This window comes from Apodemus sylvaticus, chromosome 21, assembly GCF_947179515.1.
Source record: "Apodemus sylvaticus chromosome 21, mApoSyl1.1, whole genome shotgun sequence".
Lineage (NCBI taxonomy): Eukaryota > Metazoa > Chordata > Mammalia > Rodentia > Muridae > Apodemus > Apodemus sylvaticus.
Window position 1 is genome coordinate 46,077,286 of NC_067492.1, and position 17,749 is coordinate 46,095,034.

Genomic DNA, 17,749 nt, shown 5'->3' on the forward strand with positions numbered 1-17,749 from the left:
CTCTTTCCCCCTCATCCCGTCTTCCCCTCCTCCCGTCCTCCCTCGCCCCGCATGCTCCCGGCTTGCCGCCTGCAGGATGAGTTCCACCCGTTCATCGAGGCGCTGCTGCCTCACGTCCGAGCCTTCTCCTACACCTGGTTCAACCTGCAGGCGCGGAAGCGCAAGTACTTCAAGAAGCACGAGAAGCGGATGTCAAAGGACGAGGAGCGCGCCGTGAAGGACGAGCTACTGGGCGAGAAGCCTGAGATCAAGCAGAAGTGGGCATCCCGGCTGCTGGCCAAGCTGCGCAAAGACATCCGGCCCGAGTTCCGCGAGGACTTCGTGCTAACCATCACGGGCAAGAAGCCCCCCTGCTGCGTGCTTTCCAACCCCGACCAGAAGGGCAAGATCCGGCGGATTGACTGCCTGCGCCAGGCTGACAAGGTGTGGCGGCTGGACCTGGTCATGGTGATTTTGTTTAAAGGGATCCCTTTGGAAAGTACTGATGGGGAGCGGCTCTACAAGTCGCCCCAGTGCTCGAACCCCGGCCTGTGTGTCCAGCCACATCACATTGGAGTCACAATCAAAGAACTGGACCTTTATCTGGCTTACTTTGTGCACACTCCGGGTAGGTGGCTCCCATCAACCCCCCCTCCCCAATCTTATTTCAGTTGCTGGTATTTGTCCTGTTTATTGTTCTCCTGTTTCTGAACAGTACTGCTTACGGGCCTCACTGGTACCCTGTCCTGTTGGCCTCTGCCTCACACGTGGTGCCCTCGCACCAGCCTTTCTCTTTGCCCCCACCCCTTTGCTCTCTCCACTAGTCTTCCTTGCTATGACACCCATTCGGGCATCTTCATCCTTTCTATAGTAAAGATGCTGTAGGACAGGGCCAAGATGTCTCCTAATTACCCATCATGGCGAGAGTCTGAGACAGGTTATGACAACATCACCGCTAACCATTCCTGAGGATGTGCTAGGGGTTGGGGAGAAGATACAGACTTCTGGGTAGCTTTGCCTCATTCCAGGAAAAGCTGGGTTTGGGTGAAGTGGGGGTGCTGGCAGCAAATTTGAGAGAGAGAGAGAGAGAGAGAGAGAGGGTCTTGTAGATGGGATCTGGCAGTTGAGGACTGAAGGTACTGATTCTCAATACCTAAAAGCTCTAAAAGCTCAGGTAGCTGCTGTCCCTGTCCCATGGCTGGCTGGGATTTGTTTTTGTATCAGGAGAGGGCAGTGAGATTCCTCACGCTGCAGACTCCAGAATGGATACACACCGTGGGCCCAGTGACCCTGGGCCTCTGCTGGAGCAGAGGGGCTTTGTGGGGAGTGGGCCTGTCAGGGAATTGCTTGCTATAGAACAAGTCTTAAGCAAACAAACCCTGCAGAAACCCTTTTCCTTTTTGTGCCTTAAGTGTTAGCTATCTGCCTTTGCACTGTAGTACTGCCTTCCCTCGGTCTGGCCAGGGCTAGTTCAGCGCTCTGGCCTTGCCTGTCTTCCCCCACCCCCATTTCCCTTTCTCTTTTCATAATTTCTTTCCACTTTTGTTTTCTTACAAATTGAAACAGAGATGGCTGGTTAATTTTTAGCCTCTACTCAGCTACGCCCAATTTACTGCCGCCTTTGAAACCTAAACGGGCCCGTACTCTGTGATTAAGCAAGGCAGAAGTGTGTTTACATTGTGCCCAACCAACTTGTAATGAGAGGCTACCAAACCTTTGTGTGTATGTGTGTGTGTGTGTGTTTCTCTCCACTATTCCAACACCCCCCCCCCCATTTCCCTTCTTTCTCTCTCTCTCTCTCTCTCTTTATTTTTTGTGAATGCGAGAGAATGTGGCTCTGGAAAACTGAAAACCTGTCGTTCCTGTGTCAGTGCCTCCATGTCTTCCTTTGTATTCATTCATAAAAAAAAGTCAGTTCATGCCACCGGGGTCACCCCCTCGCCTGCTGGGAAAGTTAGGAGGAAGTGTCGTGAGTGGGCCCAGGCACGCAGCGAGGGCCACGTTCCCAGGAGCACTGTCTTCCTCATAGAGACCAGTGTTGAGTGGATCGTTGGCGTGAAGAGAAATGATGTTCGAGGGCTCTCTTCTTGCTCACTCCCTCTCTGTCTGAGAGATGGCTTTGGTGGCTGCTGGAGTCAGTGAACCCTCCCGCTGTATGAATCCTTCTAGGCCTGCACTCGGCCTTAAGCGACCCCTCAGTTAAAAGACCAGTTTCCTATCCTTCCCTCTCCCTGTGGCTTAGGTTTTCTCTTAACTTTATTATTATTATTATTATTATTATTATTATTATTATTATTTTGGTGTGTGTGTATGTGTGTATATAGAAACTAAGAGAGAAAAAGTTGTCGCTCATTCTCTGTGTGTATATTAAGCCAGGCTGTAGAGGGTGGGAGCCTGTGAGCACTGGGGATGCTGGGGTCTGCTTGGAGCAGGAGTGCACCGGTGTAGTATCTAAAAGAAACCTCTCTTTCATTCAGGCCCTCTACTCCTAGAGCTTGGAACCCGAGAACCAAGTGGAAAGAGTCAGCGCCCCCTCTCCTAGCCCGGCCCCTCGTTCCCTCTGCCCCTGTGCTCAGACCCAGGCAGTAGCGTGTTTCACGGGTTCCTTTTATTTTAGCTACTTATTTATTTTTGATAGGGTCTCGTTACTGTGTAGCTCAGGCTAGCCTAGAACTTTGTGTGTAGAACAGATTGGCCTTGAACTCATTAGAGCGCTGCCTGTCTCCGCATCTGGCTGCTGGAACAAGAGATTGGCCTAGGCCACATTCTTGACCACTGCCAGTGTGGAGCTGAGGTAGATGGTGTATGTGAGGAAGGGAACCATTCCCCAGCCGGCCTCCTGGCTGTACGGATCAGGCAGGTGGAAGGTGCCAGGGAAGCAAGGCGTAGGGCTTTCTATCCTCAGCTAATGAGATCATTCGCCCAGAAATATGAGTGAATTCATAGTACACTGCATGTTGCCAAGGCCACTTCTGGCCAGGCGGAGGCCGACCGAGCCTTAGCAAATACCGGGTACATGACTGAAGGCATGTTCTTTGTTAATTGAGGCCCAGACTTTAGACAGTTAGTTATAAATGTTCAGGATATCTTACCGGGTTGACTAGAATTCCAGGGTACCTTTTTGGAGGAAATGTAGGCGTTGGGAAGGCCAGGACCACTCACAGGGTCTCGCCGCCTGCTCCTCACAGGGTCTCTCTGGTGTGATAGAAAACATCCTGCTATTGATTCTGTGGCCTTACTTTCTCCGTTATCTTTCCTCCAAAAATACCCAGCTGAGCCACAGTGTAAGAAACTGGGCACAGGGTTGGGCGTTGCAGAGAGAGCTCTGTGGTGAAGGACACTTGTCTTCCAGAGGACCTGGGCTCTTGTTGGTAGCACCTGCAGAGGCTCTGACTGGTTCTTCTGATCTCTGCAGGTATATGGTACCCAGACATATAGATAGGCAAGACACTCATCATACACGTAAAAAACAAACAAATCTTTAAAAATAGAAATTGGGTTGAAAAGCTGGGTGTGGCCGAGCGGATGGTGCCAGATTTTATGATCCTGCTGAGATGGCAGGACCGGTGAGGATATGACTTTGCACCTAGGTCCAACTGTCACTCAGTCCCTCGCTGGCCCCTGTGGCCTGAAAGATTCAAGAGATGACACAATGAGAGGACAGATACAGGTGACTTCTAGAATTCTTCTGAGAGACTGCCACAGAGACACCTATCTGCTGTGACCACAGGACTGTCACCATGTGCCAGTCTGCATTCAGCAGAGGAAGCTGAGGCAGGGCTGAGGCAGGAAGCCCTGCTGTGGAGATGAGAAGGCCCATTTCCTTGGGACGACTTTTCATCCAGAAAGGGTGTCCCAGTGCAGGCAATGTGGAGGCGTGGGTGGGGGGGCGGGAGGGCTCTGTGTCTCGGAGAGGTGCGGCCAAGTAGGCCTGGCAGCCATGCCAACTGTCCCTGGGATCAAACCTCACAGACCAAACTCCAGACCTTGGTTTCAGGCCTAGCAAAGAAAACGAAATTCAGAACTATCAAAATTCTTTCCCTGCTGGTAGGCACCTGCCTCCTACACCTCCCACACGCATGACAGGACCTACAGCCCTTGACTCAAGTCAGGCTCAGGTCATAGGTGTCCCCACTGCCTGCTAGGACTGGGCATCACAGCCTGTCCTCATAAAGATTCTGTGTACATCTCTTAAAAAAACAGAGCCAAATGCTGCTGTCACATCGGAGATTTCAAAAAGTCAGTTTTGTTTGTGTGTATGTGTGTTTTCTTTTTGTTATTTTTTGTTTTGTTTGCTTGTTTCTGTTTTTGTCTTTGTGTTTGTTTGTTTGTTTGTTTTGAGACAGGCTCTCACTTTGTATCTCTGGCTGTCCTGGGACTCTCACTCTGGAATCAGGTTGGCCTTGAACTCACAGAGATCCCCCTGCCTCTGCCTCCCTGGTGCTAGGATTAAAGGCCTGCTCTACTGCACACATCTCAGCAGTCTTTTGTATCACGGTGTCGCCATTCTCCTAGCTATCAACTTGCTTTTGTTTATAATTCCTCACAGAACCTGAATGAGATTGCTTCTGTACCACCATGGCTGACCAATCTCCGTCTGGTGCTGGCGGGTCCTGCGCGGCATCCTTCTCCTCTGGTCTTCATGACTGTTTTGGGGGGCCGACCACCTATGTGGGACCACTACAGGCTGTACTCTGTGGTCCAGTGTGCTCCCAGGCCTGGGGCAGGCAGGCTCAGCCATATTTATTGTAGGAAATGAGCTAGTAACTCAGGCTTTGCCTAGTGACATTTCTAAAGTATGAGATGTTATGGCTTGATTCTGCTGCTCCTAGGAGTTGAGCTTAGCAGTTCACACTAGCTTTGAGGTCTGAGTGAGTAAGGACTCCTTCACTAGCAGTGCCTGGCTATGGGTTGTTCCTCTTTAATGTTCTAAAAACATTAAAGGTCTGGGTCCCCAGCCCTTCTGGTGAGTCTGGTGCACATGGGAAAGACTGTCAAAGCCTCGCTCCCTGTTGAGATCCACCCTGAACACTGAACCTCCCTTACCTACCTGTCTCTGTCTTACTTAAGGCATCGTCATCTGGTATCAGGGTTGGCAGAGACCATGGGGTCTGGGACCACAATTAGTGACATTAGCAAGATCTGTGGGTTATTTTGTGATGCAATGTTGAGTCCCCTTGAGACGTTCCTATAGGCAGTGCCACCGTTACTTTGGTGATTGAAATCTTTCCTCTGGCTCAAGGTCCGTGGCTCACGGACTTAAATTAACCTATCCCTAGGCCATCCACGGAAGGCCGCCGCGCAGCGACCACTGTTAGGATGGACTGAGCCCAACCCAAATGCCTCTTTGCCTCCCGTACCTGTTGTAATGGGATTGTCCAGGCAGAAGCAGGGAGATCTCGCTGTGACAGCTTCCCTCCTTCCCTCCCTTGTCCTAAGTGGCCCCTGAGTGTCCCCAGCCCTGCCAGGGTTCGAGTGCACTTGCCATCTTTCAGGGCCTTCTGGCTACAAAATACTCAGGTCTCAGAGCAAAACAACAGTGCTTGGCTCCTGTGTGCGGGTCTGAGGAACTGTAACAGGACAACAGAGGCCCCACACAAGCACAGGACCTGCAGCGCCATCTCGGAGGACCCTGGCTGTGGACACACTGCTCCGACCCCTCTTGGGCTTATTTATGAAGCCCTTTGACCATCTGCTCCTGTCTCTTTGTCCACAGTGCTGTCTGTCCAGCTAGGCAGGAAGCCCTGCTCACGGTTGGTTCACAAGGGCCGTGGTGGTCGAGCGCTCTCTACGCTGACCAGACTGGAGCTGTGACATGTGGGAGAAAACGAAACAGCTTTGTCTGAGCTTACGCTGCAGACGTCGGACCATGCGCGAGCCAAGGCCGGCTGGATGGTCCAGTCCATAATTATGGGTATAGTGACCAGCTGTTCTCCATCATCAGCCCAGAGGAAACAGGCTGTTCTGCAGCAGGACTTTGGGGGCTAGCCACCAGCAGGACTTCCCGAGGAGGAATTGTTTCACTTTTTTGGCACTGCCACAAAGAGTGGGAGAATGTCTTTTGTGAAGCCCACATTCAGCCTATGGTTGCAGGACTCCCAAATCCCTGGGAAGACAGAAATCCTTTAAGAGCCTAGCAGGCCAGGGCCAGGTAATGGCTTCTAGAAAGTTCCATCTGGTATGCCCGGTAGGCATGAACCTGAAGTCATTCTTGCTAGGGAGAGGCAGGCGCTCAGGGCTTCCTTGGGGGCAGCTCAGTTCATGGTGGCCATGAAGGGAAGTCAGGGTCCTTCTTGCAGAGACGGGGCACAGACAGGCCTGGCCATGAGACCCACGCCAGGTTCTTTCCCCACACCGTGTCCCAAGGCTGTGAGTGTCCTCCCCACTCTGCCTGGAGAAGGTAGCTGCCTCCCGGCCCTTCTGCCCTCCTCCCGAAGGAGCTACCATGCTTAGGTTATTTTATCCATCACTGTCCGATTCAGAAGTCTTTTCAAAGGCTCCAGCCGTGTCAGCGCAGGACTTGCACAAAAGGCCTCTTTGATTTCTTGTTTGTTTTCATTTGCCAGCGGAGGGGGAGGGGGCAGGAGAGAAAGAGCTTCTGGGTTTCAAAATTTTTATTTGGGTTGTTTCATTCTGGGAGCTGGCTCCCTGGAACTCCTGTCTCAGTTAGGGACCAGCGGCTGGGCAGAGGGTGCCCAAAGCCATGGGAGCAGGTGTAGGGCTCAGGACTTCCATCCCGAAGCAGACCTCTGAGAGGCTTTTCTCAGTGACTAGGCAAGGCTCACATCGAAGCCTATGTCTGGAGTCATGAAAGGTCCCAAGTGCCTGACAGTAAATGACTTGTCCCTGTTCATTGTGTCACTCATGGCATTGGTTCTTTACACTGAGAGCACCGAGTCCTCTGTGATATGAACTTTCTCACGTAAGGGTTTTTGGTGTCTTCAGCTACAGACAGAGACTTTCCTGCGCCATGCCCGAGAACGGAGTGAGGGAATCAGGTCTGCTTAGTGACTGCTCATCTTTCTGGGTGGGAGTGGAATCTAGAGACCAGGCATGCCCCTTGTGTAGGGCTGAGGGCAGGATGGCCCCGCGGAGGCCCCCCTGTTAGCAGAGGCTGAAACAAAATGGAGGATCATCCTGGTTCACAGATGCTGACAAGGACCATTTAGGCCAGCCCTTGTCAAGTGCATGACCCAAACCCTTGTGCTTTCCCCCAGCACAACCAGGAAGAGTGGTGTTGTGTACTGTCAGGGCCCTGGAAGGGAGTGGTGGAGACTCAGGCTTGGGCAGGTGGTCACAGTCATCAGCAACAGGGACGTGTGCCCACTGGGTGAGGGGGGGGGGCTGCGTAGGGCCTGCTTGGCAGACGGGAGGAGGAGGCTGGGGGGCTGAGAGATAGATAAATATAGCTGATGGCATTTCTGATGGTAGGTTTTTCTTGGCACTGAGGGCACCACGGAAAACTGCACGACAAACGCCCGGCCCTACAGGCCGCCGTCGCCATTTTAAGCGTATTTGAGCCGAAGGGTTGTTGGCATTAGAACAAGGTCCCAGAAGGCAGCGGGGCTGGGTAGGGTCGCTTGGCTGGATCAGGCTGTCCCCTTTTCTCTGGGATCGTGCCTGGGTCTGTCTCTTCATCTCTGTAGATACTTAATACCTGGCTTTCTGTCCCTTCCGGTGATTGGAAAAACACATATGTTTTGTATGCTGATTTCTCAGGCTATTGCCCTCCCTCGCCGGCTGCTGCGGCCAGGCAGGAGGTGACATTCAGCCCTTCCTTCCCCATTTCCATGCCTAAGTGGTGACATAGCAAGCCACGACCACCCTAGGGGTAGGTCTCCATTTGTTGGTATTTGGGGATCCCCAGTAACTATTTATTTTTTATTTATTTACTTATTTATTTATTTAATTTATTGAGACAAGGTTTCTCTAAGTATCCCTGGCTGTCCTGGAACTCACTCTGTAGACCAGGCTGGCCTCGAACTCAGAAATCCGCCTACCTCTGCCTCCCCAGTGCTGGGATTAAAGGCGTGTGCCACCACTGCCCAACTTTGTCCCCTCTTTCAATTCCATCTTTCTCCTGGAGATCCAGAGTGGAGTTAGTATTCCACGTGATTCCTCCCCAGATCCTCCCAGCAACATGTCTTAAATCCACGGGCCTGGCTGGGTGTGTGTGTGCTGCTGTGGTTAAAAAAGAAGAAGAAGAAGAAGAAATCGGCCAAGGAATCTCAGGGAGCGAGACCAGACCTAGGGAGGGGTCACCTCCCTGCTCCACACCTTGCAGGCTCTTGAAAGACAGGGAGGGGTTAGCTCATTCCATCAGCTGACTGAGCCTTTCAGCCTTCAGGGCTGACTTCCTCCTTTCAAAGGTGGACACAGGCAAACCTGCCAGCTTGCAGGTGTCACTCTGAAGAGGAGGAAACTGGAAGAGTTGTCAAGGGACTTAGGTCACATTATGAATTTCTGGAAGAAGTGTTTTCAGGTCACCTTGGCCTCCAAGATTATTGGCCTTTGAACGTCACCGTCACCAAGATTACTGGCCTTTGCCGAGTCTCGTGAGTCCCCAAGGCAGTCATTTCCGGCCCTGTAGTACCTGCTGCTGTCTAGAAGGGGACCGAGCCCCGCTGGTAGCTCAGCTCGGGGTACCCCAGGTACTAAGCGTATGGGAAGACAGAGCAGAGCGCTAATCCTGTTCTCAGCCTTGGCCACCTCTTCTTTCTCTCTCCACATCCTTTCTGGAAATGCGCGCTGCCCCTAGACGGGAGTTCAGGCCCAGGCTCTTCGGACTCTCCCATTTGCAGTGGCCAGTGACTGTTCTTGTCACACCTCCTTGGGACTCCGGAGATCACTCACTGGACTTGGGCGGTCGAGTGTGCAGGAGATCCAGGTGCAGGGCCAGGCATACAGGATTTGGGGTCCACAGTGCTTGCCCTGCCACACCCTTTTCCCCGGGAGTTTGCTTGGGGGGGGTGTCATAGTTTGAAATAAAAAGTAAATGTAATTATCGTAATTAACCAGATGATTACTAGAAGTTTTATAATAGTTGACAATTCACTGCCTCTTTATGAGATCCTTTTCAGCAGTTCTCAACCCGTGGGTTACAACCCCTGGGGGGTGTCAGATATCAGATATCCTTCATATCAGATGTTTACATTATGATTCATAACAGTAGCAAAGTTACTGTTACAAAGTAGCAGTGAAAAGAATTTTATGGATGAAGGCCACCAGAAAATAAGGAACCGTTAAAGGGTCGCAGCCATAGGAAGGGTGTGAACCACCACTGCTTACAAGGGCGCACGTGTCCAAATCTTTTCTCCTTATTCTGTTGTGGTGTTGGGGCTGAAATCTAGGACTTGGCCCGTGTCAGGCGTGTGCTTTACCCCTGACCCATTCCTTACCGCTCACGGCTTTCATTACATTTGAAGAGTCTGTGGCCCTGTATATAAGACCTCTGCTAACATGCCAAGGCCTGGGATGTGTGAGAGGCTGGCAGGCTGCTCAGACTTCCCCTCTGGCCTCTCAGAGGGGCCTCTCAGGCCTTGTATTATCTCCCCTACTTCCAGGCTTCACAGACACGCAGGCTAGCGTTCTAGCCCCATCACAGAGTGCCAGGGACCAATCCTGGGCACTCGGGCGCTTAGCAGCATCTCTGGCCTTGATTTCCACCCCACCTGCTGCTCATTATAACGCCCTCATCCAGGTGTGACACCAAAATATATCCAAAAATATATTTTCTAGTGCTTCTGAGGACAGGATCACCCCTAGCCAAGAGACACTGTCATGGAAGAAATGGGGCTCAAGGCCCACCACCTCTATTTTACCACAGTCACCTTTGCTTCATGGAGACTGACCCTCCGAGCCTTGGCTCCCCTCCTGAGCTCCTCCCACACATCTAAACAGCAGGACCCTTGGGTTCAAGTGCCCTGGGGGCATGGGATCCATCTGTGTTTTATTCCCATGGGAATCACAAGCCCGCCTCTGGGTCTTGGTTTAGGGTGCCATCTTGTTTCTTGTACATAATCTCTGTGTGCTAAGGAGATTGCCAGGCCTGTGCGGTGAGCCGGCGAGTCTTCCTGAATCATCCAAGACCCTGAGAGCAGCCGCAGGTCATCCTACAGTGTGGAGTTCAGACCAGAATTATGGCAGGATCTTGATAGGATCATTTTAAATTGATTATCTGATTTTCTTTATTATAGAGTAACATACTCTCTGAGAATTTAAACAAAGGAGAAGGGCAGAAGAAGCCTTCTCAGTCCATCACGTCATGTCTGTAGGAGGCTCACTTCACAGGAGGGGTGTGTGTGTGTGTGTGTGTGTGTGTGTGTGTATGTGTGTGTGTTTAAATCAATTCATATATCAAGTAATTTTTAAATATAGATATCTGTTTTAAGAACAGTTGGTATATTTGAGCTAATTAAATTGGCTCTATTGGGGCCACTGTGGCCTTAACTCTTCCCACTCCCCAACTCTGTTTCTGACCCCTGTCACAGGTGCAGAGTCAGTGTTCCTGACCCCTCCCCAGGTGACAGTTTCATCTTGTCCTCCCTGTGAGGAAAAGGTGACCAGCAGAGCAATGCACTGGTGTCTGAGTGTGTGTGTGTGTGTGCACGCACGTGTGTATGAGTGAGCGAGTGAGAGAGAGAGAGAGAGAAAGAGAGAGAGAGAGAGAGACTCCAGTTACCATGTAAGTAAGTAAGCAAGTCAACCTCATGTATTTTGGACTCTAGCACCCTGAAGGGACTGAGGAAGAGGCCTGTTCAGTTGTGCCTGGCTGGACCCAGATGTCCACATCTGGCTTCGTAAGCTTTTCTAGAGGGTGAGGACACTCTAGTACGGGATAGACCACCCACCAACTGGCCTGGGTTTGAAGTCATGGAGATGTCGGTTGTTACTGGAGTTTATCTCGTCATATGGATGTTTCGAGCTTAAAGGAGAAAGTGGGGAATGAGAGGCACACTCAAGGCCAGGAGTGGGGATGGGAAAATCAGAAACCAGAAAGACTTAGGCAGAAATCCAGAGAGGGTTTTGTAGCTGCGTCTGCCAGTCTAGGGAAGAAAGCCCCCTCTTAAGAGACTGAGAGACAGATGAGTACAAGACACCTGATGACTCTCCTGGACTGGGTGGAGCCACAGAAAGAGATCAAGAGACTCCCCAGAGGCAACTTGCAGGAGGCCGGCTGGCCCAGTACAGCCCTTGGGGAGTGTGTCCTTATTATGCCTGTAGATTATATCCCCATTAGTGCATAATTATTATATAATGGGCATTATTGCATAATGGCAGTTATATAACAGGTGGCCCAGAATACAGACAGGGGGTATAATAAGTGTGTATCCTTTGGCTATAAATAGCCACCAGCCCCACACTAAATATGTGGCCACACCAGAGCCATATTATAAATACCCACTCTGGGCTATAAATTTCTGAGCAGTGACGACAGCAGCCATGGTACCTAGTTAGGGGGTGGTAGGAGGGACCTAATCCCCACTAGCCACATGACATCATTGTTTCCTTAGTAACAAGACCGCTCCCCAGGGGACCAAGTGAGGAGAGGCCTTTAAAGGGAGGCAGCAGATGGGAAGAACGCTTAGGTGGGGGTGAGGACTGAGTCTGTGACTGACCAGGGTAGGGTTCACTGGGTGGGTGCTCCACCCATCTGGTGACAGGGCAGCAGGCTCTATCTCCTCTCATCTGTGCCTCTGAGTACACAGCGGGCATATCCGCCTTAGTCTCATTTCAGAGAACAGAGTAGCCTAGTGGTCTCTCCAATCTCTTGTGTCTCTCCGTGGTTTGGTGACACTCGTGGGAGGGGAGCTGAGTATGGACAGACCCAAGCTCTGTGCCAATTCCCTAGCGGAGGGTTTAGGTCAGTGTCAGCCTGAGAAACAGAAGGCACGTGCGAGCCATCTGACAGACCTGAGAGCGTAGCGAGGTGGCACCGCGGATGAGGGGACAGGAGAAGCTGTGTGGTGGATATGGATATAGGAGGCATATTCCTGACAGGATGACAGTGAGCCTGACCTGTGCTCCTACACAGGAGGACCTCCTGAAGGAGGTTCATGTCATCGGGGGAGGGGAAAGTAAAGTTAGTTTGGGGCAGTGTGCGAGGCAAACTCCCTTGCCAGGAGTCACCTGGTTGTAGTCCTGTCCAGGAAAACTCCTCAGTTCCTGGGAACCAGGTAACTTGAGCACTGACTCTTACTTAACCAGTCTTACCCAGTAGTTATTTTCCCTTTTAGGGACATCTCGTAACTATGGTCGATCTTTTTATTTTTATTTTTGGAAGCAGGGTCTCACTCTGTAGCTCTAGATGTCCTAGAACTTGCTATGAAGATCAGACTGGCCTTTAGCTTACAGAGATCTGCCTCTTATTATTCTGCCTCTGCCTCCTAAGTGCTAGGGTTAACGATGTACACCACCAATACCAGTTGGTAGATACTTTAAACATTATTTTATTGTTATTAATAGTATTTTGTCTGAACGTGGCGTGCAGTATGTGCGTGAGTGCTACCACGTGTGTGGGTCTGGAGTTCTGGATTGACACGGACTGGGCAGGCTCGCCCAGCACCCAATCGTTCATCTCGCCAGCCATGTGTACGCTTGCTTGTCCCACAGCGGGTAAAGTCTCATGCACAGGACAGTCCCACAAGAACAAAGACTCAGTGGCCACGTGTGTCACCAGCTGGGAGACTTAGCAACGTGCCTTGGTGAGGGACGCTTTTGCCGGCCTTGCTGTGTGCTCTCTTTGGTTTGTCCCTTGTCTCTGCTGGTGAGAGGGCTACCAAGCCGTCTGTGAATTTCTTAAAGTTGTTTCCAATGCTTTGACTATTTGTGGGTGTCAGGCCATGAACCCTACCTCCAGTATACAAATCCCAATGTAAGGGGCACTCATTTCTGTGAAAGCTACTTTTTCCCAGACCCTGTGACCAAGACTGGACAGTGTCCCCGAAGAGGTTTCAACTAATGGGACGGATGAAGTGATAAGATAGGGGAGCCTACTCGTACTGTGGCATGTGACGTTTACAGACAGACACTGGGTTCTAAGCCATGTGAGGTCTTTCCACAAGTACACAGCAAGCACTTTCTTTTTCACCTGGGTAGAGTGTCTGTCACTCACACTACCTGGTTTCAGTTGACTTAGCGCCCTCTGCCTCTGACCACATGCATAGCATAGCCAATTAGAATGTGGTTTCCGATGGCCTTAGCTGGAGACCACAGATCATGGCCAGGATGGCAGTGGCACACTGGTCCAGTCCTCAGAATAGGAGACCTGCTGGGTGACAAGTTCAGCTGTGTGTGTGAAATGTGACTTTCGAGGTTGCATCTGGGGTGGAGCATTCACGGGAGAGGCAGGGTGGAGGGGATATGTGCTGGGCCCCCACCTGCAGGGCCAAAGGGAGCTCTACAGGGTTGGGGGGGCTGTGCTGGCTTTGAACACAAAAACTCGTGTTCCTTAGGGCAGTAACCCGCCGTATATTGCCAGCCAGAGAGATAAGGCCGAAGGAGCGGCCCCTACCCTGAGGATGGGCCTGCTTTCTCTCCCTCATTTATGGTGCCATGGCCTATGAAGTAGGCCTTGTGCACAGATCTCTGGGCATAGTTTCAAATACATGAATTTCTTTTAAATTAAACACCACACGCACATTTGCTGCTCTCTCTGTTTGCATGTGTTCGTGCATACTCTGTCTGTTCAAGCCATGCGCTGCCCAGAAGTGTTTGTAGCCATGTGGGACAGTGACTGAGGACGATGGTACCGAAGCCACCAGCTAATATTAGATTTTATAACTCAGAGATTCATTAATATAATTACTCACATGCCAGCCTGACTTGGCAAGAACTCTTGAATTGTGTTCCTCTTCAACAGAGTGCTCCGGCTGCAGGGATGCCCTGGGTAGGCCGAGCCTGTTCCTGTGTAGACAGAAGGCGTGCCTCATCCTTCTTAGCACACTTTCCCTGGGCAAGCCAGGTGCTCCCATGCTGGCTAGGTCTGACTTTCTGTGTCTTGCCAGGAGACTGGAACCTTTGGAGAGTCTGTGGCAGATGCGGTGCCCCTGAGAAAGACCAAACTTGGCAGGTTGGACTGGGGCTTGGGTGGGTTATTTTCCTCCCAAGCGACTCTTCTCTTTGATTGAGAAACAAGGGCAGGAGAGGTATGGAGGACAGCAGGAGCACTGCCTGGAAAGGAGTTGCCTCAAGGGAGGATCCAGTCAGAGCCGTCTGGAGCACTAAAAGCAGCCTGCTGTGGATTGAGAAGCTGTGGGATTATGGGGTGAAAGGGAACCAGTCTCTCACAATGCATCTCTGACACCCCAGAAACGGAGGGAGCCAGCATTCTTGGCCCCTTCTACACTGTGCTGGGAGCCATTGCTTGGTGTGTGTGTTCTGGCCCTGGATCAACTCTCCCCACCCTCACTCAGGCCATCCTGTCACCACAAAATATCATCTTTGCAGGTTGCTAGTTACCCCTGTCTAAAGGTGAGGTGGTATTAAAAAATGGGCTTGTGAGCCGTGAAAAACTATTACCTTTTAACCATAGAACAGACATAGTTCCCAGTCTCCATCCTTTCTGGACTCAGTCCTTGGGATCTCCCCTGACAGTCTCATCCCCACACCAGTCTGTTCGGATTAGCTACCCCTGGGCCCAGCAGAACATTTGCTTTCTCCTCAGTGGCTCCTCCTGGCCTCCTGTCCCCTGCTGAGAAGCACAGTCCTCCAGGCTCCCCCTGCAGCAGACTGGAGACCTGTCTTCCTGCCCTTTTTCCTAGGAGTCCCTCTAAGCCAGGACCTCCCTGGTCAAAGATCACTGTGGTCCCTTAGCTGGGACATATGCTCCCTGCTCTGGAGGCTGGATTTGGCTATTAATTATGGAAGGAATGTGAGCGGGGAGGAAGGTTGTGCCTCACACGCTTGCTCAGTAAACCCATACACAGTTACTTCTCCAAGTCCACCTCTCAAGTGACCCTGCTGCCCCTCCCTGGCCCAGACCTTAAGGCTTCCCATTTTGGCTTTAAGACTCTCCAGGGGGCATTTCTTTCCTTTTTGCCTAGTCCTGAACTGCCTTCCTCAGCCTCATGTGTTCATCCTTGACTTTAGAGACCTGATTTTCCTTGGAAAGTATCTCTTGCTCAGGGGAAGGGCAGCAGGGGAGCACTGAATACCAAGGACCGGACCCTGTGACTGGAATTTAAGGGTGTTTTCTCTAGCTGGTTTTTGCCACGAGGGATGGAGTCTCTCAGAGAACAGGAAAAAAAGTTCAGTAGGCCTCAGGGAAGCTTGACTGAGTCTTGGAGAGTGCCACATGCTCACGGCTTCTCGCCTACTTATTCCACTCATCCATCTATCATTTGTCTGTCTGTCTGTCTGTCATCTTTCATTTTATTTCTTAAAATGTAAACAATTTTTACATTATTTAATTTATTTCATACGTGTTAATGTTCTGCCTGCCTGCAAGTATATGCATCGTGTATGTTGTGCCTGTTATCTACAGAGGACAGGTGAAGGTTCCTGGAACTTGAGGTACAGATGTGAGGTGTCATGGGAGTGCTGGGAATCGAACATGGATCTTCTGCAAGATACTGCCAATACTCCCCCCAGAGCCACCTCTCCAGCTCCTTTTTTTAAGACTTTTTTTTGAGGGGTGTTGGGGCTTGATATCTGATCTCACTCTGCAGCCCAGGCTGACTTTGAACTTGTGGCAGTTCTCTGCTTTGGAGTGCTGGGACCGTATGTGTGCCTGTTTTTAAAACTATTTTTCTGAAGCTGGACGGTAGTGACACACACCTTTAATTCCAGCTCTAGGGAAGCAGAGGCAGGAGGGTCTCTGTGAATTCAAGGCCAGTGTGGGCTACAGAGAGAGGTCCCAGACATCCAGCTACACAGTGAGACCCTTTCTCAAACAAACAAAAACAAAAATATGAAAAAGAACTTTACGTAATATGTAAAATGAGCAGAAAGTTAGAAGAGGAAAAGAAATTCGTTACAAGTCTCCATTTAATAATTAATCTTTTGTTGTGTTTTCTGTAGCTCTTCATATATGTTTTAAATTTTGTATTTAATGGTATTTTGATGATACCTTTCATTTGGGATTTTGCTTTTGCTTGCTTGCCTGCCTGCTTTTGTCTAGAGTCAGAGCCCCACTGTATTGTCTCATCCTTGCAAGGATCCGGGGAGTCACCTCCCCAGGGACGTGTAGGAATGAAGGAAAAAGGCACTAAAGAAAGAACAGACAGATACACAGACGAAAAAGCTGGGACTGGGTGGACTGTGCTCTCTGATGGAAAACCACAGCCCCCGCCCCAGCTCTGTGTGTTTATTATATCCAGTTGAACTGAGAGGCAGAGTTATTTCGTTCAGCTGAACCAGGAGGTGGGATTGTTATATATGGCTGAACAAGGATCCTGGTTAAGCTAATCTCAGCAAGAACACCCTCTGCAGGGGGGCAGCCTGAAGGCTGTGGGCCTTGGAGGGAGAAAGCTATGGTAGACATTTTCTGCACATGTCAACATTCGCACTGGGACTAGCACTGGAGGAAGACTTCACCCTCTCTTTTGTCCTAGTTTGGGGAAGGCGTTGGGATCCTTACCATGGTCACGCTCATGCCAATAACACACAGGCACTCAAGACTTACTCTAGTCTCCACACTCTGTAGTCCTGGCTGGCCTGGAACTTGCTATGTAGACCAGGCTGGCCTCAAACTCACAGAGATCCCATACTTCTGTCTCCCATGTAATGGGATTAAAGGTATTTGCTGCCGTAGCCAGTTTAGATACTGCCTTGGTCATTGTGCATTTCCTCTCAATACGTGAATGGTTTCCCACTTTTTCTTGTTATTTGCCCTGCCCTTGACTCTCAACATTTCTAATGACATCTGTTTCTCTTTTTCTCTTGGGGATAAGAAATTTCCTTTTCATGTAAGAGTTGAGGGTACTCATTAAAAATTAAAAACATGGCTGGATGGTGGTGGCGCATGCCTTTAATCCCAGAGGCAGAGGGAGGTGGACTGAGTTCCAGGAGAGCCAAGGCGACACAGAGGAACCATGTCTCCAAAAACAAAACCAAAAGTAAGTAAGTAAATAAGTAAAACCGGCAGAGACTAGAGAGACAGCTTACCCATTAAAGAGTACCAGCTACCTGGCCGAAGGGCCTTGGTTCAATCCCTAGCACCAACATGGTTGTTCACAACCGTTTGTGACTCCAGTCTGGAACCTCTTCCGGCACTCACATGACTCACAGACATATATGCAGGGAAAACATCGCTACACATTAATAAAACTTAAATTCCACCATAAAACTAAAATAATACTATGAAATTAAAATAACCCCTGATCCTCCGACCTTCACCTCCTGAGTGTTGGGATTATAAGTGTGTGCTACTGTGCGCCACTTGCTTTTGTATATAATTAAAATAATAATTTTTTTTAAAAACGTGCAGATGTATGGTAGAACACACCTATAATCCCAGCACTTGGGAGGCTGTGGCATGAAAATTTTGAGTTCAAGTCCAGCCTAGTGTATGTGTATGTGTAAATGTATCAAAACTTTTGTTTACTAAAAAGGAAAGGTAAAAAGTGCATTTTAAGGCTGGTGACATGGTTCAGTTGGTAGATTATGTGCCTAGCATACACAAACTTCTGAGTTCTTTCCCCAACACTTCATAAAAAGCAGGCACAATGGTGGCACTCACAGGAAGGCAGGACCATGGAATATATGACAGGCTCTAAGTCAGCCTGAACTATGTAAGATCCTGTCTTAAATATGAATGAATGAATGAATG

General features: G+C 50.2%; 1 protein-coding gene across 6 annotated transcripts in view; it reads left to right on the forward strand.

Annotated features, from left to right (window-relative positions):
* The window catches only part of Nfix (nuclear factor I X), a 94,274-nt gene that overhangs the window by 27,835 nt on the left and 48,690 nt on the right, over positions 1-17,749 (forward strand). For all 6 annotated transcript variants that reach the window (XM_052167188.1, XM_052167184.1, XM_052167186.1 and 3 more), the window contains one exon: positions 76-607. In XM_052167188.1, coding sequence (XP_052023148.1) covers positions 76-607 — 532 coding nt within the window. The remainder of the gene's footprint in view (positions 1-75; positions 608-17,749) is intronic.